The 23,108-nt window shown below is 42.4% G+C and overlaps 1 protein-coding gene across 4 annotated transcripts in view; it reads left to right on the forward strand.

The window, feature by feature from the left end:
- Positions 1–23,108, forward strand: part of LOC126473434 (uncharacterized) — a 776,960-nt gene that overhangs the window by 388,519 nt on the left and 365,333 nt on the right. For all 4 annotated transcript variants that reach the window (XM_050100474.1, XM_050100477.1, XM_050100475.1 and 1 more), the window contains exon 3: positions 14,091–14,189. In XM_050100474.1, the coding sequence (XP_049956431.1) occupies positions 14,091–14,189 (99 nt within the window). The remainder of the gene's footprint in view (positions 1–14,090; positions 14,190–23,108) is intronic.

Below are 23,108 nucleotides of genomic sequence, written 5' to 3' on the forward strand. Positions count from 1 at the left end.
CCCCTTATGAACACAGTGTACGCCCCAAAGATGATGTTTTCTTAAATTACTACGAGTTTTGATGTCTTTGAAAACATATCCAGTATTGGGGACGAAATGCCCCTTCATTTTTCAAAGTGTTTCGTGTCTCATTTATTAAATATCGTTGTAACTATGGCTAATTTCGTGCTGCTTGGAAATTCTTTCGTTGTCCGGCATTTGTTGATGGAGAGTAAGAACATAGATTTCGTAGGAGGAAACTCATAATAGATCATTTAGTTGTTCACGTTGTCACTTCGTAGTGTCTTCCTGTTTTTCATTTTTCTTATTATATCCTTTAATTCTGTCATTTCTATTTTGTCTACACATACTTCCTCCTACAGTCAGTTGTTATAAACTGTTCTTTTAAGTTTTCACTTGCAATTGTCCAAAGCTTCTTATAGTAATCTAATTATTTTAACTTCGATGTCGTATTATCTTTTGTATCTACATTGAAGCACTTTATTATTTGATATAAACATTCTTGTTTTGTATGAATATCACTTTCTACTTCCGAAATTAATCTGTTCCAGATCTCCTTTTTAAAGAAACTACAGTGTTCCTTTATTACTGTTGTTGGTCTCTTGTACTCATCTTTGCTTCCTGTTGTTTGTTTTGTAGCCGTTTGAGGTATGCAGCTTCTGTCTCTTTAGTAAGTCCCCCTGTGTCAATATTCTACTATTTTGATTTGTTTCCTTTCTTCCTTTGACTTCTAAATCTAATAGGTTATGACATGACGTTTTCTATTATAGTTTTGCTGTTCTCTCATTTTGTTACAGATCTTTACCCTTCTTTATTTTGTCATTATATTAATTCAGTCACTTCTCATATAATTCTATAGCAGAGATTTCTTTGAAAAGGAATGTTTTGCAGTGCATGTTGTGATTTAATATTCACTCATCTGGCTTTATTGTTTACTGTTGCTATTAGTACATACTTATCCACGTTTAGCTATGCTCCTCCTATACCCTTACATCTGTAAATAAGTCTGGTTCCTTATTATCCCGAAAGCAGTATATTTATTATTGCCATCATTTCTCTGCTCAGGTTTTTTGTGTATTTCTTTATGCTCAAAATATGTATTCACAATACAGAAGTCACTACAGCATGTGAAATCTCTCAGAAGTTTACCGTTGTTATTTATAACATTCTCTCCATTATTCCTCATATTACCGTCGACTGGGATACTTCTCACTCTTGCGTTCATGTCACCATCAGTGATGATGTATTTGTTATGGCCTTCACTTTTTCTTGCAATATTTCATAAAAATTGTATATAAGTTTTTTTCCTTCCCGCCTCTGGATAGTACGTAGATATTCTCTTCTACTTCAAATGTTATGGAAACAATCCTTTCATTCAACCATATGTTCCTGCGTGTTTTAATTTTCCATATTTTAATTATTAAGATTGTTATTCATGCTGAGGCCCTGACTTATTCCGAACCCATCGATGCCTTATTCGCATGGCAGTTGTGACGTTCCAACCAACAAGAGCAGAAATTTTGTCGAATGATAAACCACTTTTCTGAAAGACAACAATCTGGTGGCTTACGAATTCAGAGAAGTGATGTTAGACGTTTGTCCTTCTTACGTCAAGCACAGCACTGTATTTTCACACTCAACATTTGAAGCGCGAGTCATTCCAGGAACGTTTCTGTCATCGGTATCGTAGGGGTTGCCGCAAATGCTGTGTGGCTGTGACGGAAGCGGAACAGCGTCGGCTACTGTGTAGTGTCAGCCACAGTCTGCCTGCAGGCGAGGAAGACAACACACTGCCAGCTGCAGTCGTGTGTGTGTGTGTGTGTGTGTGTGTATGTGTGTGTGTGTGTGTGTGTGTGTGTGTGTGTCCTCTTTCGATCCCGCATATGGAGTACGATGCTCACAGGTATGCTGCAGAATTACAGGCAAACAGTATAAGCTCTCTGCCTGCCATTTTCTCGCCGCCAGGTACGAACTACCGTGCATTGATTCATGCTATGCAAAAGAGACGGGAACATATCAGCATGGCTCGCAGCTGTGGTTTCAAGAGGACAATTAGCCACCCCTACAGTGATCTCTGTAGTGCACTAATGGTCTGATTGTTGTGGTTCAGTGAGTGTCTATTCTGCTAGAGGCTATTTGCCTATTTTCCTCTTTAATGAAGTGTGCTGGTGCAGCAGTGTGACGTGTTCCTAGAGAGAGTGGGTTAACAGTTTTTAAGAGACGTTTTGTGGCAGTCATTGTGTTGTTCAGTTTTGAGTGACGTCGCTTGCGAGGCATTGTGCTTCGTTGGTGTATGTTTGACATTGTTCTAAGTTGCCTTGTACTCTGTTACAGCATTGCCCGTATTACTCGTGCCATTTTCGTCGCGTTTGTGTCGAGTATTACGTCGCATTACTGTTTCTTTCTACAGTGAAATCGCTATGTTTTTATGTATGTTTCGGTATATACGTGGAAGATTTTTTAAAGGCGTGGACAACTAAGTTTTAAATGTTTTTTTGTGATTGGCACAATCAACGATTTGTTTAACTTATAGCCAAATGTAATCAAATGTAAATGCCTACTAAACGTGGTCACTATTGAAGTTTATAAAATCGCTCTTGCCGTGAAGTGTAATGGCGATGTGCTACGTTTGTTAGTAAATGATAGCTTGGTAATACGTTCAGTAAAACCCCCAGCATGTTCCACTCCCCACCACCCATACTGCTACCCTATCGAGATATACAGTGTGGTCCATTGATCGTGACCAGGCCAAATATCTCACGAAATAACCTTCAAACGAAAAAACTACAAAGAACGAAACTTGTGTAGCTTGAAGGGCGAAACCAAATAGCGCTACGGTTGGCCCCCTAGATGGCGCTGCCATAGGGCAAACGGATATCAACTGCGTTTTTTTAAATAGGAACACCCATTTTTATTACACATTCGTGTAGTACGTAAAGAAATATGAATGTTTCAGTAGGACCACTTTTTCGTTTTGTGATAGATGGTGTTGTAATATTCACAAACATATGACTCACAATTTTAGACGATCGGTTGATAACAGGTAGGTTTTTTAAATTAAAATATAGGATGTAGATACGTTTGAACATTTTATTTCGGTTGTTCCAATGTGATACATGTACCTTTGTGAACGTATCATTTCTTAGAACGCATGCTGTTACAGCGTGATTACCTGAAAATACCACATTAATGCAATAAATGCTCAAAATGATGTCCGTCAACCTCAATGCATTTGGCAATACGCGTAACGACATTTCTCTCAACAGCGAGTAGTTCGCCTTCCGTAATGTTCGCACATGCATTGACAATGCGCTGACTCAAGTTGTCAGGCGTTGTCAATGGATCACGATAGCAAATATGCTTCAACTTTCCCCACAGAAAGAAACCAGGGGACGTCAGATTCAGTGAACGTGCGGGTCATGGTATGGTGCTTCGACGACCAATCCACTTGTCATGAAATATGCTATTCAATACCGCTTCAACTGCACCGCTATGTCCCAGACATCCATCATGTTGGAAGTACATCACCATTCTGTCATGCAGTGAAATATCTTGTAGTAACATCGGTAGAACATTACGTAGGAAATCAGCATACATTGCACTATTTAGATTGCCATCGATAAAATGGGAGCTAATTATCCTTCCTCCCATAATGCCGCACCATACATTAACCAGCCAAGGTCTCTGATGTTCCACTTGTCGAAGCCATCGTGGATTTTCCGTTGCCCAATAGTGCACATTACGCCGGTTTACGTTACCGCTGTTGGTGAATGACGCTTCGTCGCCAAATAGAACGTGTGAAAAAAATCTGTCATCGTCCCGTAATTTCTCTTGTACCCAGTGGCAGAACAGTACACGACGTTCAAAGTCGTCGCCATGCAATTCCTGGTGCATAGAAATATGGTACGGGTGCAATCGATGTTGATGTAGCATTCTCAACACCGACGTTTTTGAGATTCCCGATTCTCGCGCAATTTGTCTGCTACTGATGTGCGGATTAGCCGCGACAGCAGCTAAAACACCTACTTGGGCATCATCATTTGTTGGAGGTCGTGGTTGGCGTTCCACATGTTGCTGAACACTTCCTGTTTCCTTAAATAACGTAACTATCCGGCGAACTGTCCGGACACTTGGATGATGTCGTCCGGGATACCGGGCAGCATACATAGCAGATGCCGGTTGGGCATTTTGATCACAATAGCCATACGTCAACACGATATCGACCTTTTCCGCAGTTAGTAAACGGTCCATTTTAACACGGGTAATGTATCACAAAGCAAATGCCGTCCGCACTGGCGGAATGTTACGTGATACCAAGTGCTTATACGTTTGTGACTATTACAGCGCCACCTATCACAAAGCGAAGAAAGTGGTCCAACTAAAACATTCATATTTCTTTACATACTACACGAATGTGTAATAAAAATAGGGGTTTCCATTTAAAAAAACGCAGTTTATATCCTTTTGACCTATGGCAGCGCCATCTAGCGGGCCAATCATCGCGCCATCTGGTTTCCCCCGTCAAGTTAGACGAGTTTCGCTCTTTGAAGTTTTATCGTTTGATGCTTATTTCGTGAGATATTTCGCCCGGTCACTATGAATGGACCACCCTGTATAATCTTTCCTTATACACTCCTGGAAATTGAAATAAGAACACCGTGAATTCATTGCCCCAGGAGGGGGAAACTTTATTGACACATTCCTGGGGTCAGATACATCACATGATCACACTGACAGAACCACAGGCACATAGACACAGGCAACAGAGCATGCACAATGTAGGCACTAGTACAGTGTATATCCACCTTTCGCAGCAATGCAGGCTGCTATTCTCCCATGGAGACGATCGTAGAGATGCTGGATGTAGTCCTGTGGAACGGCTTGCCATGCCATTTCCACCTGGCGCCTCAGTTGGACCAGCGTTCGTGCTGGACGTGCAGACCGCGTGAGACGACGCTTCATCCAGTCCCAAACATGCTCAATGGGGGACAGATCCGAAGATCTTGCTGGCCTGGGTAGTTGACTTACACCTTCTAGAGCACGTTGGGTGGCACGGGATACATGCGGACGTGCATTGTCCTGTTGGAGCAGCACGTTCCCTTGCCGGTCTAGGAATGGTAGAACGATGGGTTCGATGACGGTTTGGATGTACCGTGCACTATTCAGTGTCCCCTCGACGATCACCAGTGGTGTACGGCCAGTGTAGGAGATCGCTCCCCACACCATGATGCCGGGTGTTGGCCCTGTGTGCCTCGGTCGTATGCAGTCCTGATTGTGGCGCTCACCTGCACGGCGCCAAACACGCATACGACCATCATTGGCACCAAGGCAGAAGCGACTCTCATCGCTGAAGACGACACGTCTCCATTCGTCCCTCCATTCACGCCTGTCGCGACACCACTGGAGGCAGGCTGCACGATGTTGGGGCGTGAGCGGAAGACGGCCTAACGGTGTGCGGGACCGCAGCCCAGCTTCATGGAGACGGTTGCGAATGGTCCTCGCCGATACCCCAGGAGCAACAGTGTCCCTAATTTGCTGGGAAGTGGCGGTGCGGTCCCCTACGGCACTGCGTAGGATCCTACGGTCTTGGCGTGCATCCGTGTGTCGGTGCAGTCCGGTCCCAGGTCGACGGGCACGTGCACCTTCCGCCGACCACTGGCGACAACATCGATGTACTGTGGAGACCTCACGCCCCACGTGTTGAGCAATTCGGCGGTACGTCCACCCGGCCTCCCGCATGCCCACTATACGCCCTCGCTCAAAGTCCGTCAACTGCACATACGGTTCACGTCCACGCTGTCGCGGCATGCTACCAGTGTTAAAGACTGCGATGGAGCTCCGTATGCCACGGCAAACTGGCTGACACTGACGGCGGCGGTGCACAAATGCTGCGCAGCTAGCGCCATTCGACGGCCAACACCGCGGTTCCTGGTGTGTCCGCTGTGCCGTGCGTGTGATCATTGCTTGTACAGCCCTCTCGCAGTGTCCGGAGCAGGTATGGTGGGTCTGACACACCGGTGTCAATGTGTTCTTTTTTCCATTTCCAGGAGTGTATAATGAACGCGGATGACTTATCGACTCTGTGCTGACCATTTGCGTATTCATCCATGCAGTACACACCACGCCAAATTGTTATGAGAAATTATCAATCTTCGAGGGTTTATGTATGAGACGCCCCTGTACTTTCAATTTTTCCAATTACACTGATGAATGAAAAGTGTTCGATCACAAGAATGTGCTGTACGCTTTTCTTTAGTTCACCAGTTTTATACAACAAAAATAAAAAAAAAGAGAGATGGCTTTGAGTACTCTTGAGGTTATTAGAAACCCATTTACTCACCAGCACTGTCTGTTGGTTGACATGTTCTGGTTACAATGAAATACTCATCAACAAATGTATAATTGTCATAATTATGTGATCTTAAGCTTTCCTGGTGAATCGACTATTGATACTGCTCTCCTGTGCCCAACTGGGTGCAGTTGGTTATGATATTTCGATAGCGTACCTCACCGTCATCTTCAGATGATACCTATAGGATGAAAATATTCGCTACCACGCAACACAAACAGCTGATTCGCCGAGAAAGCTTAAGGTTACACATCAGATTCCTCAACGGCGAGGAGTTGCATCAGTGACTTAAGGAGCTGGATAAGTTCCGCAGCAGGGAGAACTGTCTCTTCAGCTTTCTCGCCTTCTGACGAGATGCCACGACCATGGAACAATACCAACATACGCGAGTACTGCTCATCATATAAATACAAGAGCTTGCGCCCAGCATTCGCCGATATGGTCTCTCCGCCCGACAGTGCGGGTGGATGGGTAGTGGCGGAAGGAGAGGGAAGAGATGAAGATTATAAGGATGGAGCGATTCAGCAAAGAAATTCTACAGGTATCACCTGAAGATAATGGTTAGGTTGCAGGGTTGGAATATCGTGTGTCATAAACCACTGCACGCGGCTTGGCATCCGAAAGCTTTGCAAACAGTGAACACTGTAGATGTCAATAAAAAAGTCCATTAACTTCAGTGGAGAATTATTTTTGGACTGTCCGTACCTCATTACTGCCAGACCTTAACTCCAGGCGGATGTAACGAAAAACATTCTCATCAAAAAAGTCACCTGCTGCGCAGTAGATGAGCGGAAAGGTAGCGTGCTGCGCAGTAGGTGTGTCCTTGTCCGCGCTTGGCCCGGCGGTGAAACTGCGCAGCGCCTGGCGAGTTGGCCTACGTGAGTAAGCGCCCCATCCCCATGGACCTCACTGTCAGCAGGAGTTAATAAAAGCCAGGGCGTGGCCGCATGACGACGTGAGGGAGCTCTGACGTCATGGCGTGACGACGCTGGGTGCAGTCTCAGGGGGGGTGGGGGTTCGAATCGAGTGAGTCAAATCCGTGGGCTGTCGACACGTCATATGTGTTTAAGGGGGGTAGGACGTCAAACGGGCCGACTTGGAGCAGGAGAGGCACCACAGGACATTTTAATTTCCACTGTCTATACTTTTACAAATAAATTCATAAAACTTTAACAGCATGACGAGGAAGGAATCAGGATTCATACACATAGCAGTGGAAGCTCAAAACGTAACAAAACACTTTTTTTTTTTTACATGTGAAATTTCATCATTTTCCACTTACTACTGGCTGCATTTGTTGCTATACGTACACTTTTCTCCCTAAGTAAGAGAGATTCTTCGATGACTTTTACCCAGAATACAAACCATAGTTACAGGTGTATGAAACTCTAGAAGTTATTTAATTTATAAAAAAAATGAATGAACTGTTACATTTTAAACTTTATGTTTATAAAAATTCAAGTTTCATAGTTAATTATCTCAATTTTTTCCACAGTTTTTTAATAGATTTGGAAAATTCTACAGTTTCATACACCTGTAACTTCTGTTTGTATGCTGTGAAAAATTCATCGAAGAATCTCTCTTACGTAGGAAGAAAATTGTACCTATAACAAGAAATGCAGCCAATAATAAGTGAAAAAAAGATGAAATTTCACATGTAAAAAGAGGTATTTTGCTACATTTTTGAACTGTCACTGCGATGAGTATGAGTCCTCAATCCTTACTGGTCATGGTGACAAAGTTTTATGAATTTACTTGTAAAAGTATAGACAGTGGAAATTAAAATGTCCTGTGGTGACTCTCCTGCTCCAAGTCGGCCCGTTTGACGTCCTACCCCCCTTAAGAATACATTTGGAACGATTTACGTAAAGGAATGGGTTATGCTTTTAGAAACGACGGATTGGCCAATTTTTGTTTGAAAATTATGTTTGCTGACGAAGCATGTGAATCCTTCTAAATAGGCAGAGAGTACACACTGCACCCGTAATCACCCTAAATGCTGTGTGTGCACATAAATTAGCAAAACAGAAACAGAACTACTCACGTTACTAGGGAACCGTTTATCGTGACGTAATACTGCACAACAGTTTTTACAATTTGAAAGGTGCTTTGCCGATTTCACATAAATGTTGCCTACTACATTACCAGTAGGAAGGTGTCCAAAACTGGACACCCATTTTGATTTTGATTTGTTAAAGAAATGGAAAATAATAAAAATTATGTTTTAAAAGCAAGTAATATTTATTTTATAAAGTTATGCGCCATTTGTATTTTATTCATGGGAAACCAAACTAAATGTTATTATGAACAAAATTATTTTCAAAAACCTTACACTTAGTGAGTTTGAAAAATTGTTGCCTAAATCGAACCCCTTCTAAAAATAATCAGAACTGAAAAAAAGGTGTTAAATCTGATTAAATATAATCTAGTTTCAAAGTACTGTAGGCATGATATGATATCTTACAGAAGGTTACAGAATTTCTCTGTGTTTTCTTTGCCAAACTCCTTGATATAGGATGTTCCTGTAGGCTTTCGATCTGAAAGTTTGGTTTTGTGGCCTTTAAGAAAAAGACTAACCAACTTTTTTCTGGCAATTTCGTCTTTGAAAGGGTGTTCAATGTTACTTTTCTGTGGCAATTGTACGTCTGTTATTCACAAGTCATTAGGACTAAGCTCAAGGAAAGAAGCATCCATATCAGGTATTCTTCATGTAGGTTATCTTCTTTTTCTTTTTGCTGCTTTCTCAAGCATACTGTGCTTTATGTTGGACAGCCCCATACGTGTTGTTTTTGGAACATTAAACTGTTTGCCACGCGGGATTAGCCGAGCGGTCTAAGGTGCTGCAGTCATGGACTATGCGGCTGGTCCCGGCGGAGGTTCGAGTCCTTCCTCGGGCATGGGTGTGTGTGTTTGTCCTTAGGATAATTTAGGTTAAGTAGTGTGTAAGCTTAGGAACTGATGACCGTGGCAGTTAAATCCCATAAGATTTCACACATATTTGAACATATTGAACATTAAACTGTTTGTTGGCTTTTTTCCAACCCATCTTCTTTTTCTGAACTGCATCAATAGCTTCAGTCATTTTAGACTGGCTCCACTTTCTTTGATCAACCTTCCAACTTTTTCCACTGTCGAAACATCTAATGGTGAACTGATAAGTAACAAGAGAAGCGGGTGACTTGTGCACCCCGCTGCAGGAACTACTTTTTACACTTGACTTCACTTTTAGGGAGGAAGACCAGATTAGGGCACTTTCTTCCATTAGTCTCAACCTTAGCAAAAACGATTTCTAGGTATGTTACAACCTCAGATTATTAATAACTATTACTAATGAAACCAGCGTTTCGGTCACGGCTACAACTGCGTTTATATGGATATAGATACAGAGTAGGCGCAGAATACTCAGAAGAATGGAACAATGAGGCGGCAACTGAAACTGTCGCAGAAGCCTGGGTTTCACCGTAACAGATTTTCATACTGCAGCGCCAATGAAACTGTTATAGACATGCCTATCCAATTACAGAGATATGTAAACACGCAGAATACGGCGCTGCGGTCGGTGACGCCTACATAAGACAACTGGTGTCTGGCGCAATTGTTAGATCGGTTAAGGCTGCTACAATGGCAGGTTATCAAGATTTAAGTGAATTTGGACGTGGTGTTTTAGTCGCGCACGAGCGGTGGAGCACATCATCTCCGAGGTAGCAATGAAGTGGAGATTTTCCCATACGACCATTTCACGAGTTTACCGTGAATGTCGGGAATCCAGTAAAACATCAAATCTACGACATCGCTGCGACCGGATAAAGATCCTGCAAGAACGGGACCAACGAAAACTGAACAGAATCGTTCATCGTAACAGAAGTCCAACCCTCCTGTAAATTGCTGCAGATTTCAGTGCTGAGCGATCAACAAGTGTCAGTATGCGAACCATTCAACGAAATATCATCGATATTGGCTTTCGTAGCCCAAGGCCCTCAGGTGTACCCTTAATGACTCCACGACACAAAGCTTTTCGTCTCGCCTGGGCCTGTCGACACCGACATTGGACTGCTGATGACTGGAAACCTGTTGCTTGATCGCACGAGCCCCGTTTCAGATTGTATCGAGTGGATGTACGTGTATGGAGACAACCTCGTGAATCCATGGACCCTGCATTTCAGCAGGAGACTTTTCAAGCTGGTGGATTCTCTGTAATAGTGTGGGACGTTTGTAGTTGGAGTGATATGGGACCCCTGATACGTCTACATACGACTCAGAGAAGTGACACGTGCGTAAGCATCGTGTCTGATCACCTGCATCCATTCATGTCCATTGTGCATTCCAACAGAGTTGGGCAACTCCTGAAACACAATGCGACACCCCACATGTCCCAAATTGCTACAGGGTCGCTCCAGGAACATTCCTCTGAGTTCAAACTCTTCCGCTGGCCACCAAACTCTCCAGACATGAACATTATTGAGCATATCTGGGATGCCTTGCGACGTGCTGTTCAGAAGCGATCTCGACCCCTAGTACTCTTACGGATTTATGAACTGCCCTGCAGGATTTATTGTGTCAGTTCCTTCCGGCACTGCTTCAGACATTAGTCGAGTCCATGGCACGTCTTTTTGCGGCACTTTTGCGTGCTCGCAGGGCCCCTACACGATATTAGGCTGGTGTATCAATCTCTCTGGCTCTTCTGCGTCTAATATGATGCGATACAGCACCCAGAAAACTTTCATGTCAGTTGACTCGGGCTGCGTAAACCTACGCAATGATACAGGGTGATTCAAGAAGAAAGTCCAGATTACAGTTATTTATTATAGACAAAAATAGAAACACATTGCACATGTCTTAGCACATGTCACCGTATAGGGGAAGGTTCATTGTTTTATATTCGAGCAACCGTTGCACCATACATTCAACACAAGCACCATGCGTTGCTCAATAAACATCGAAACGTTAGTCCATTTCTTACCACACGCGAATTGACAGGTCCCTGTTTATTGAATCTAGAGCTTCAACGGTTCCATTTTTGAGCTCTTGAAGAGTAGGTGCCATAGGTGGGACAACGAATGTCTGTTATAAATCCCCAAAGAAAAAAATCAATATGTGTGAGATTTGGTGACCTGGGAGGCAAAGCCGCGAGCAAGATCTTGTTGTTTACCTGTTCCAATCCAACGTTGTGGGATGGTGTTGTTAAGATAACGCCATAGCTCGAGGTGAAAGTGAGGGGATATCGGAATCTTCGCGAAGTTTAGGAGACAACAAATTTCGCAGCATGTCATAGTTTCTACCGCAAAAAAAAGAAAGGCCCATAAACATTATGAACAGAAACGACACAAAACGCATTCAGTGTACGTGAGTCTCTTTGTGTTCGACGGCGACACCAGGATTTTGTGACTCCCAGGTTCTTATATTTTGGAGGTTTACTTTACGCGGTAGATATAACACTGATTCGTCCGAGAAGATGAGTCGTTCGGAAAAAGTGTCCTCTGCCATATCCTGGAGAACTTAAGCACAAAATTCGTGCCTTCTTTTGTGGTCGCCGGGACACAATTGCTGCAGTAACAGTAACGTGTAAGGCTTCATATGCAGGCGTCGTTTCAGAACAAGCCACACCGTTTTTTGAGGAAATTGAAGTTCCTGGTCTGCCCGTCTTGTGGACTTCCAAAGCCTCCTTGGGAACGCATCTCGGATAAGATCATCAGACGCGCGAGGCTGACCAGTTCTCTTCCCTTTGCTTCTGCAACCAGCTTGCAACAATTTTGTACACCAGTCATAAATCTGCTTGTGTAGAAGCGGCTTCTTGCTGAATCGACGGCTGAATGCTCCTTGCACTTGCACCATAGGTTGCCTTCGCGCAAATTCCAACATACAAAATGATTTCTCTTGTGGTGTAGTTGCCATGTTGCTACAAACAACCAACACGCAGCCGTTACAACTCTTTGAATCTTCCTCTCTCCAGTGACAAGCGCAATATGTTTCAATTGTTTTTAGCTTGTCTGTAATAAACAATTGAAGTCTGTTCTTTCGTTTTGAATCACGTGGTAATCTTCCCCTGTCTACTGAGTGCCATATCTAAGGTTTACTGTACCCAGCAAGATAACACATTTCTTCTATCACTCCGTAATACACTATCCATCGATGGCACTGATTCAATTACTCTCGACCAACCGACGTAGTCTACATTATTTGACTTAACTGTCGACACTTCCTGCTACAGCTGTATCTTGTTACCTGCTGCGCTATATCAATCATGTGGTTCTGTGACCTGTTGCGACTTTCAAACAATGTACTAAATGACTTTAGTTGGATAAGCGCGTGTACTGCTATACTTAGTACAGATCAATTTTTCATTAATCACAATTTTATTCAGCACTACGTCTAGTGCTGAAGGCAATTCAGTATTGACGAAAAATCAAGAGATCGGCATCCTTCCATTACCAAACTGGCATACAGTGTTCTTTGCCAGACTGGCTCCACTCATACTTTCACTACTTGTGGTGGTCGCAACTCCATTGCTTTACGTCCTTTGTCTGGTGTCTCTGGAGGCCACAGCTCCACTGCACTAACTATGAAGTACACTCCAAGCATCCTCGCAAACCCTCATGGGTGATTGGTTTCACAATATGATCCCCACTTTTTACTACTAAATTGTATTTATTATGAATTGTTATATCACTGTGCCGTCTTTCTAGATTACTTTGAGTTTCCACGAGTTTTGGGTTTATAAGTTGTGATTTTTTTACTTGATATAAGTCTCTGTCATTATTTGTTCGGGGGCTGATGCTAGTGCATACGTTACGATCAGCGCTTACTTCTCTTAACATAGCATGAGTTACAACTGCTAAGGTAGCTGCATAGGGACATTACACAGCATTCTCATGTGGGACATTTGTTTCCCCTGCAATATCTCCATACAGCTACATGCTATTCGCGACTTTTAAATGACTTGCTCATGATGAAACTGGCTTCACTCGGTACAATAAATTGTAAAAAAAAAAAAAAAAAAAATCTGATAGCAACGTGTGGTTTCTGATGGGAACGTCACTCTGTGTCTTCTATCTTTTCATTTTGCGAGACCTAGTGGAATATAGGTCACGTAAAAAGAATTAGAGAAACTTAGCCCAGAAAGTATGTTTTCTTCTTCGATATTTACAATGTTTCACAAACAACCAACAGCCATAATTATTTTCAGCCATAATGGATATGTTTGTGCACCGTGACTGTGTAGGATAATTACTTATTTCAAGTTTCTGCTACCAGTCACTTTTTATTTTATGCTTAATCTAACATAATGCAACGCGTTTCGAACATGTTCTGTTTATCTTCAGGCGTTTATAGATGCATATAGAGAAATGATACTTAAAAATAAACAGTCTTAAACTAGATTAATCTAGAACTCTTTGTCCATTGTACAGTAAAAAACAATGGACAAAGAGTTCTAGATTAATATAGTTTAAGACTGTTTATTTTTAAGTAACATTTCTCTATATGTATGTATGTATGTATAAACGCCTGAAGATAAACAGAACATGTTCGAAACGCGTTGTATTATGTTAGATTAAGCATAAAATAAAAAGTGACTGGTAGCAGAAACTTGAAATAAATAACTAACCAACAGCCAGGTTAAAAAGATCCCCTTCTGTTGAATGTTCTGAGAGCCATTTGTAAATACCGCGTGTTTTCAGACGTTTTGCTCAGAACGGCAGCTAGTGAGTGTTGCGGCCTACTTCACTGCTGCTCCGTGTTGCAGAGCCGCCGGCGCTGGTGGAGAACCTGGGCGTGATGGCCGTGGAGCACGACTTGCAGTCGCGGACCCTGCAGCTCTACGTCAACTGGACGGCGCCCACAGGTAAATGGCGGCGTGCTGCCCACACTGCTGTGTGCGTCCGGCAGTAGAGAGTGTTTTGCGAACACAGCAATCAGTGCAAACGATAGGCAGGTCCTTCTTCCTGATACTCTATTACAGTGAAGGCACACATTCACTACTCGCCCAAAACAGTGTGTCCGCCTACTTAATATAGAGTTATACGCATAAGGAAAGTAAGCATACTGCGGTTCTGAGGGGCATCGGTTGGATTAGTCCTTCGCAGCTTTTCGGAGGCATGTGGCACCAGATTTTCATGTACAGGGTGACATACAGGAGACGGACGGTTTTGAACTGCGTAGTACTGAGGGCGCGGTGGTGGGAAGTGGTCGTGGTGGGGATAGTTCTGATCCATCCAAGACGCCATTTCATTTACTTAGTCACTACGGAGCAGTGGGACTTGCTACGTGGTGGAGTGTCTGTCTATGACTGTTTCGTGAAAAGTGGTGAGTCAATTATTGCTACGCACCGATTGTTTCGTGCGCGGTTTAATGTCGGTCGACATGGAGCTGTTCCGAGCCGTAAGACAATCCTCAGATGGGTGGAAAACTTCAGATCAACTGAAAACATACTGGATAAGAAGCATCCTGGCCCGAGACGCAGAGTAACGACACCAGAAAATGTTGAAAGGGTAAGACAAGCGGCAGTCAGAAGCCCAGGACGTTCAGCTAGACGTCATGCTAGTGAGTTACGAATCAATCGTGAATCGCTTCGACGAATTTTGCATAAAGAATTAAAATTCCATCCCTTCATAATGCTCGTTGTCCAACAACTGAAGGAAACTGATTTTGCTGTACGAGAAGACTTCGCTTACAGAATGCAAGTAATTTTGGGATCCAAGGAAAATGAAATTTTATTGATGAGCTCATTTTCATTTAAACGGGACCGTGAATTAAAAACCGTCCGTCTCCCGTGTGTCACCCTGTACAGGTCACACAACTGCCTTAAATTACGGGCTGCTGGTTTGCAGGTGTAGACCTAACGCCAGATTGAATCCCAGATGTTCAGATCTGGCGAAATTGATGGTCAAGACATTAGCATGAGTTCTCTGTAATGCTTCTTAAATGGAGACGTTCTTGAAACTGATTGCAGATGTCAGTTTTCAGTTTACTTATTTTTATTAGTAAAGCTAATGGAGAAAACGTTCCCAAAGTTTCAATGGTGAAATCGCATCCAAGTGCCTGAAAAAGAAATAAATATGTGACGCGACCATCCTACTACGGCCAATTTTTGAACCAGCACACACTAGCTCAGTGAAAGATTCCGTGGATTACGTTCAAGCAAACGTGCACAGTAAACACCTGGAAGAGGTAGTGCTCATTTCACAACCATTCCCGCAAACGTGACGCTATTTCGATGTCACACGCAATATCGACCGCCGCATCATCGGCTATCGATAAGGAAGAGCATGAATATTATAACTCTTCGATTCAGTCGCAGCAATTTTTAGTTGTCCTCTTAGGTTACTGCCTAACCACACACTCGGAAGTCACTACATGTTCGGGAATAGAGAGACAAATATTTGTGAGAAGGGAGAATGTGAATTTTATTGTTACTCGTATCAGTCGCAGCAGTTTCAGCTGTCCTCTTAGGTTTCCGCCTAACCAAATACTCTGAAATCGCTACATATTGATTTCATCTTTCTTTCTCAAATCAGACTGAATGTACCGTAAAAAACGTCTAATATTGGAGAACATACTTATATTACAATCACAAGAAAGTAACAGGACGTGGTAACAAAGCTAACAGGAAGAAAAAAAATGCATATAACGGGATGCGAACCAACTAGTTCTGACTCCAGACACCACGACGTTATTCATTACGCTAGCACCTAACCATACAATGTTTAACTCTTGGTGCTCATACTCTATCTGGAAGGCTTATATCGTTGGCGCTTTATTAAATGACATTTAGTGATGATGGTGATGTGTTTGTGATACATTTCAGTGCTCCGTTACATTGAAACGGCACACTGCAAATTATAAAAGAAGTGTGTTTAGTTCTTAATTTGTAAATTATTGAGTATAATAACTCACTCCTAATGGAGCACTCATATATGATGGCCTTAACCGTCGATAAATCATTACGTGACATTTGTTACAGCATTAATTATAATAAATCATCCCAAGAAACGTGTTTTCGTAAATCTCCGGTACGCGCGCATAAAATATTGTGAGAGGCGCGTATCGAATGCTAACGAAAGTCCCTAGCCGATCATGCCGCTGTCGATGTTGTATGTGACGTCAAAATGACGTCACGTTTGTGGGAATTGTTGTGAAACGAGCAGTATTACCCATCTAGAAGATGTGATATATACTCTTCGGTTTTATACATCATCTGCTGGACAGGACTGTGATTCATACTCCCTGGTTTTATAGGCCATGCCTTGGACATTGGATGGACATAACAGACACACAAAGATGATAGACACTCTTCTAGTGTATTATGGCAAGTCCATGCAATAGAACCCATCCAGTGCAAGTGAAATGAAAAGTGCACTATGGGCAACATATTTACACATGATGTAAACAGATGAACATCCCATTCATTGTATGAGCCACATTAGCTGGTGTAAATATGTACAGGCTCAGAGGGATGACAACCTCTAAATTCACAAGAAGGGGCTTCCAAATTTTCCAGTTACAGGTTTCTGGCGGATTCTGAACTTCTAGAGAAGTGTGTCCATGGCAAAACTCGGAACGTAGATGAGTCTCTAAATTCACTGATATGGAAACGATATCCAAAAACCACATTTTAATTCGCAGCAGTATTGGAATTGCAACTTATGATATAATTCTTGTATTTAAAGATGAGAACTTAGGGAGGATGAAGGTACTAAACAGAAACGGCCTTAAGATAGGAAATTTCACTCAAGATCTCGAGAAAAATAGATTTACAGCGCCCCTCTGCGGCTGAAAAGTGTAGTTGGAGATGTGGTAAAGGAAAGAAGGCAGTAAATAAGAAACCACAAGAGAAGCCTTGAAGGGAACGAGGACCCTGAATAAAAATCTAGAGCCTTATTAAGTGGTGGCACAGTAAAAAACATTAGGTTGGATTTAAATTGCAGTTCCTGAAAACAATGATTATGAAAGTTTATGTACCGTTTTCTCAGAGTCTCTGAAGGCTACAAGTATGAAACTTTGTACACTCCTTTCAATAAACACGATAAATGTTGTCTCAAGAGTAAATTTTGAAATTCTGAGTATAGGCTGAGATAGGGGCCAAAGTGCTTGGAAATTTGCATGAATTTTATGTTATACTTACAGAGCTATAATTAAAAAATTATTAAAATTCTCTTATTCGATATGTTCAAAAAGATCTAATGAGAGAAGCTTAGTATATGCAAAAAGGTTAAAGATTAAATAGTGAAAATTACGTACAAATCTCTTGAACAGTTTCTGATAAAAATGTACATTTGTTATTTTTTGAAAATAAAATTTTTAAACTCCATGTATAACCGAAGAAACGTAACAGTACTCCTGTTCAATTCATTTAAAGCATGGTAGAAAATTTCATTGCTGTATCTTCAAATTGTAGATTTGGTGCATCTTTTGAATAATGTGGGTTTTCCATGATTGTCCGCCCTTAAACCACTGTAGCACGATTATGATCTTGCGACACAACTATCCTGCTATCGCTGTCGGGCAAGAAAGACATCAAGGATGCAGCGATACAGGTGGTCCACAATAATGATGATGTAACACACAGCTGTCATTGTGCTTTCAGTTACTACTACAGGTCCGTGGAAGCCTGGGTGTATGTCTCCTACAGCAAAATGCTGACCTCATCGATCTGCATCCATTTCATGGTGTATGTTTTGAGCTGCTGTTCGCCTAAATGATAGTGGACCTGGACATGACCACAGACCTGGTGTAGCAAGAAATGTGATCCATCCGACCAAGGAGCAAGTCTACACTTAGCCGTCGTCAGTCCAGTCTCAATGATCTTGTGCCCACTGCAGTCTTAGTTAAAGATGTCATCGGGTCAAAACGGGAACATGTGTGCGTTGTCGGCTGCAGAGTGCATTGTTTAACAATGTGCACTGAACAATATGCTCTGAAATATCCGCTTCCCACGCCCAGGTTCCCGGGTTTGATTCCCGGCGGGGTCAGGGATATTCTCTGCCTCGTGATGACGGGGTGTTGTGTGATGTCCTTAGGTTAGTTAGGTTTAAGTAGTTCTAAGTTCTAGGGGACTGATGACCATAGATGTTAAGTCCCATAGTGCTGAGAGCCATCTGAAATATCTGTTGCTTGCATCTATAATCCAATGTGGCACTGATTGCCAACTATCCTGCTGTACAGAGCGAAAATCTCCAACCACCACGTTGTTCTATGACGAGGCGTGGACGTCCGACATCTTGCTACATACCTAGTTCGATAGATGTTCACAATAGTTGTGCACGAACAGAAAAATAGCTTAATCAGCCCATAACAGTGTGCCTTTTGTCAGAGCAATAAATTGGAACACCTACAACAGTCCTTACGTTGTCATTTGTTATATGGCTACCAGTTTCGGTAATTCAGTGCAGTGCACCATCTTCAGGCCTTCGTTGACCGTGAGGGGGTTAACGCTATCCATATACACGATTCATCAGTAGCCAGCATCTGTACCTTATAACACTCCTGTCCTTCTGCTACTACTGTACCATAACCTCGAAGCTGGTGGCAGGTTGTGAAATAAAACTGTCTTATTAAAGCAACTATGGTATAAAGCAACAGAGCAGTGTTACCGTCTGAGAGGAATTTTGTTATATTGACCGTGTTGTACCTAACGGAGGTGGCTTATCGGAAATGAAAGTCAGAATTACGTAAATATTTGAACAGTAACAAACAAAATTTTGCCTATCTGCACTGTTTAACGTATAAAGAAACCGGTCGCCAGCCTAACTAGGCAAGAGAATGATTAACATTCTCGTCCAAGAAAATAGTTATTAGTGATTTTAACGGATAAACACGACCTATACTTTGTCACACGCGAGTGCAATGAACTCTGACACATACATATGTTTACGGTAAGATTGAAACTAACAGTTAGAGCAGCACAAACTATTTGCAAACATATAACAGATACCGAAACACTCTATTACATTCAGGACTTGTTCAAACTGAATGGTCTTTATATCATTACTATTAACATTCACTGCAGGATCATAAATTGTACATAGGTTAAGTCTCTCTCAGTTAAATACTTTACTATTTAAAATGAAAGTTAATTGGAATCCACTAACAGGTTGCTTCTCACTATCATTTGAATAAAGATATTATGGTTTTCCTAATTAGTTGTCTTTCCGTTACTTGTTGCCGAGCATTAACACAATAGACAAGCTGTGGATCCTGTTATACTATTAATATGCACTTCTAATACACAACAGAGACAAACACTTAGCAAACATGAGTATATACTGTTTCACAACTGCAGTTTTCCACTTTTACTACCGTGAGACACAAAATTAACATCAATGTAAGATACTGACTCACCTTCTGCGATTTACAACAGGCAGTAATGTGATCATTTACTAAACAAAACTTTATAAGCCTCAGTCTTAAGAACTTTTAATTTGAAGTTGGCAACAACACATTAATAAGCAGTTTTACTAGGAAAATTATTTTTATCAAGCATCATTAACTTTAACTCACTCTCTTGCCACATTAACTTTAACTTTCTTTTTACTATGTTCAAGAGGCATTAATTAGCAAAACACTGGTCTTTAATGTTCTTTCAGTAGGGGCACTCGGTAATTACTTTAGTTCAAACGGAGAGGAACCTGAGAGGTGTTATGATAAGGAAAAAATCAAGGTCGGTGCATAAATTCAGTTACAAATTACCTCATATCTGTGCACACTAAAACATCCAGTAAGCTGATCCTTCACTGTACAGTGTACATCATTACAGTATTACGTTACAGTGATTGCGCAACGTGGTGGCAACTGCATGTTGGTAGGTGGATTCGCAGGCAGAATTGCTGGACTCTGGCCCCTCTTGGTGGTGATGATGAATACCAAATCCAGAATCGTTCCAGCTATTTATCCATCCATCCGAGGCATTGGACAGTAGCAGAAAAAGCGTCTCTCGGAACCAGGACAATATGCAACTATTACATGGCAGTGCATAGTTTGGTAGCTCGTCCACAACTCGTAGCTCGTCCCTGACTGGTAGCTCATTCCCGACTGACTCTTGGTTCCACCTTTTCTACTTAGGCCAACCACAATTTGCGCACGCTACACAGTTCCATTCCCGAGGGGAACCACAACAACGTTTACATGCAGAATTACTAAGAATCCTAAGTGAAGGTCAGCAGTTTACATAACAGCAAACAAATACAATAAATAAAACAGAACATTTGCACATATTGACATTTCTACCAAAAATTATTCACACAAAATTACAATTATATACAGTAAGTTTTGTTCCCTCCAAATGGGACTAAGAATTTAAATGACTGATATACTACATTGCATAGAATCAAACCAAGACATCATAGTTTTAACAAAGAAAGGAGTATACAGTTTTATGTTATCTATTCAATCAAACACATTTACAGAAGTTCAACGATGTAATATTAAATAAAACAAAAGCAAAATAAATCAGTAGGGTATTAGAGCTATGGTGTTACAACCTGGTTTTCGCAGACTACCTGTAACAGCGATGTTGTCTCTCCAGATATTGAACTATGGTTAGAGAGGCAACATCGCTGTTACAGGTAGTCTGCGAAAACCAGTTATACACTACTGGCCATTAAAATTGCTACACCAAGAAAAAATGCAGATGATAAACGGGTATTCATTGGACAATTATATTATACTAGAACTGACATGTGATTACATTTTCACGCAATTTGGGTGCATAGATCCTGAGAAATCAGTACCCAGGACAATCACCTCTGGCCGCAATAACGCCCTTCATACGCCTGGGCATTGAGTCAAACAGAGCTTGGATGGGATGTAGAGGTACAGCTGCCCATGCAGCTTCAACACGATACCACGGTTCATCCAAAGTAATGACTGGTGTATTGTGACGAGCCAGTTGCTCGGCCACCATTGACCAGACGTTGTCAATTGGTGAGAGATCTGGAAAATGTGCTGACCAGGGCAGCAGTCGAACATTTTCTGTATCCAGAAAGGCCCGTACAAGACTTGCAACATGCGGTCGTGCATTATCCTGCTGAAATGTAGGGTTTCACAGGTATCTAATGCAGGGTAGTGCCACGGGTCGTAACACATCTGAAATGTAACGACCACTGTTCAAAGTGCCGTCAGTGCGAACGAGAGGTGACGGAGACGTATAAAAAATGGCACCCCATACCATCACGCCGGGTGAAACGCCAGTATGGCGATGATGAATACACGCTTCCAATGTGCGTTCACCGCGATGTCGCCAAACACGAATGCGACCGTCATGATACTGTAAACAGAATCTGGATTCATCGGGAAAAATGACGTTTTGCCATTCGTGCCCCCAGGTTCGTCGTTGAGCACACCATCGCAGGCGCTCCTGTCTGTGATGCAGCGTCTAGGGTAACCGCAGCCATAGTCTCCGAGCTCGTAGTCCATGCTGCTGCAAACGTCGTCGAACTGTTCGTGCAGATGGTTGTTATCTTGCAAACGTCCCCATCTGTTGACTCAGGGATCGAGACGTGGCTGAACGATCCGTTACAGCCATGCGGATAAGATGCCTGCATCTCGACTGCTAGTGATACGAAACCGTTGGGCTCCAGCACGGCGTTCCGTAATACCCTTATGAACCCACCGATTCCATATTCTGCTAACAGTCATTGGATCTCGGCCAACGCGAGCAGCAAAGTCGCGATACGATAAACCGCAATCGCGATAGGCTACAATCCGACCTTTATCAAAGTCGGAAACGTGATGGCACGCATTTCTCGTCCTTACACGAGGCGTCACAACAACGTTTCACCAGGCAACGCCGGTGAACTGCTGTTTGTGTATGAGAAATCAGTTGGAAACTTTCCTCTTGGCAGCACGTTTTAGGTGTCACCACCGGCGCCAACATTGTGTGATTGCTCTGAAAAGCTATTCATTTGCGTATCACAGCATCTTCTTCCTGTCGGTTAAATTTCGCGTCTGTAGCACGTAATCTTCGTGGAGTAGCAATTTTAATGGCCAGTAGTGTAGTTGTTGGCCACTGATGGACCGTATATACGGAAGGTGTTACATCAGCGACAGCTAAGGGTTGAAAATGGTGCACTGAAGCGCCGAAACTGGTAGCCACATAACAAATGACATCGTAAGGACGGATGTAGGAATTCCATTTTATTACATAGGTTGGACATAGAAACACAAAGTTTTTATATCAGTTTTTTCCATTTGCATCCCGCGTTATAGCTACAGTGATTCACCATTCCCCTCTGCTCTGCTTCTAAACTTTCTTTAAGCCTTTCTCAAACAGAGTAAGATTTGCTGTAAGTTTACTTACTGGCCCGTGCGAAGGCTCCCAAGCAGGCTCTGTTGTATACTAGGTGGCTTCCCTGCAGGGAGCTTTTCATGTTTCCCGTGATTGCCCCAGCGATGTTTCCCTTGTAGAGTTCTCTGAAGCCTACCACTGCTGGTGAATCAGGAGTCTTGTTTAGCATCTGATATCACAGGCTGCAAGGCGAGGTCTCACAGAGAACACTGGTCTGCCCGTGGGACGCCCACCTGCTGCTCTGCAAACCTTTCTCGAACAATTTTAAGGAAACTTTTTAGTAAAAAATTTCGTAATCTCGTTTTTCAGGTTCATGAAAACCTGATTTACACCTCGTTAATGATCATGGTTATTGTGTTATTTCGAAATCAGGAAACCCGCTGCATGAAATTTCAGTTCTCTGCACTGAGAAATAGGGATCTCCATCAGTTTTCGTTTCGTTCATATTATTGTTGCGTATAAAATATATCCAACATACCG

The sequence above is a fragment of the Schistocerca serialis genome, chromosome 4 (genome assembly GCF_023864345.2).
Source record: "Schistocerca serialis cubense isolate TAMUIC-IGC-003099 chromosome 4, iqSchSeri2.2, whole genome shotgun sequence".
In the NCBI taxonomy this organism is placed as follows: Eukaryota; Metazoa; Arthropoda; class Insecta; order Orthoptera; family Acrididae; genus Schistocerca; species Schistocerca serialis.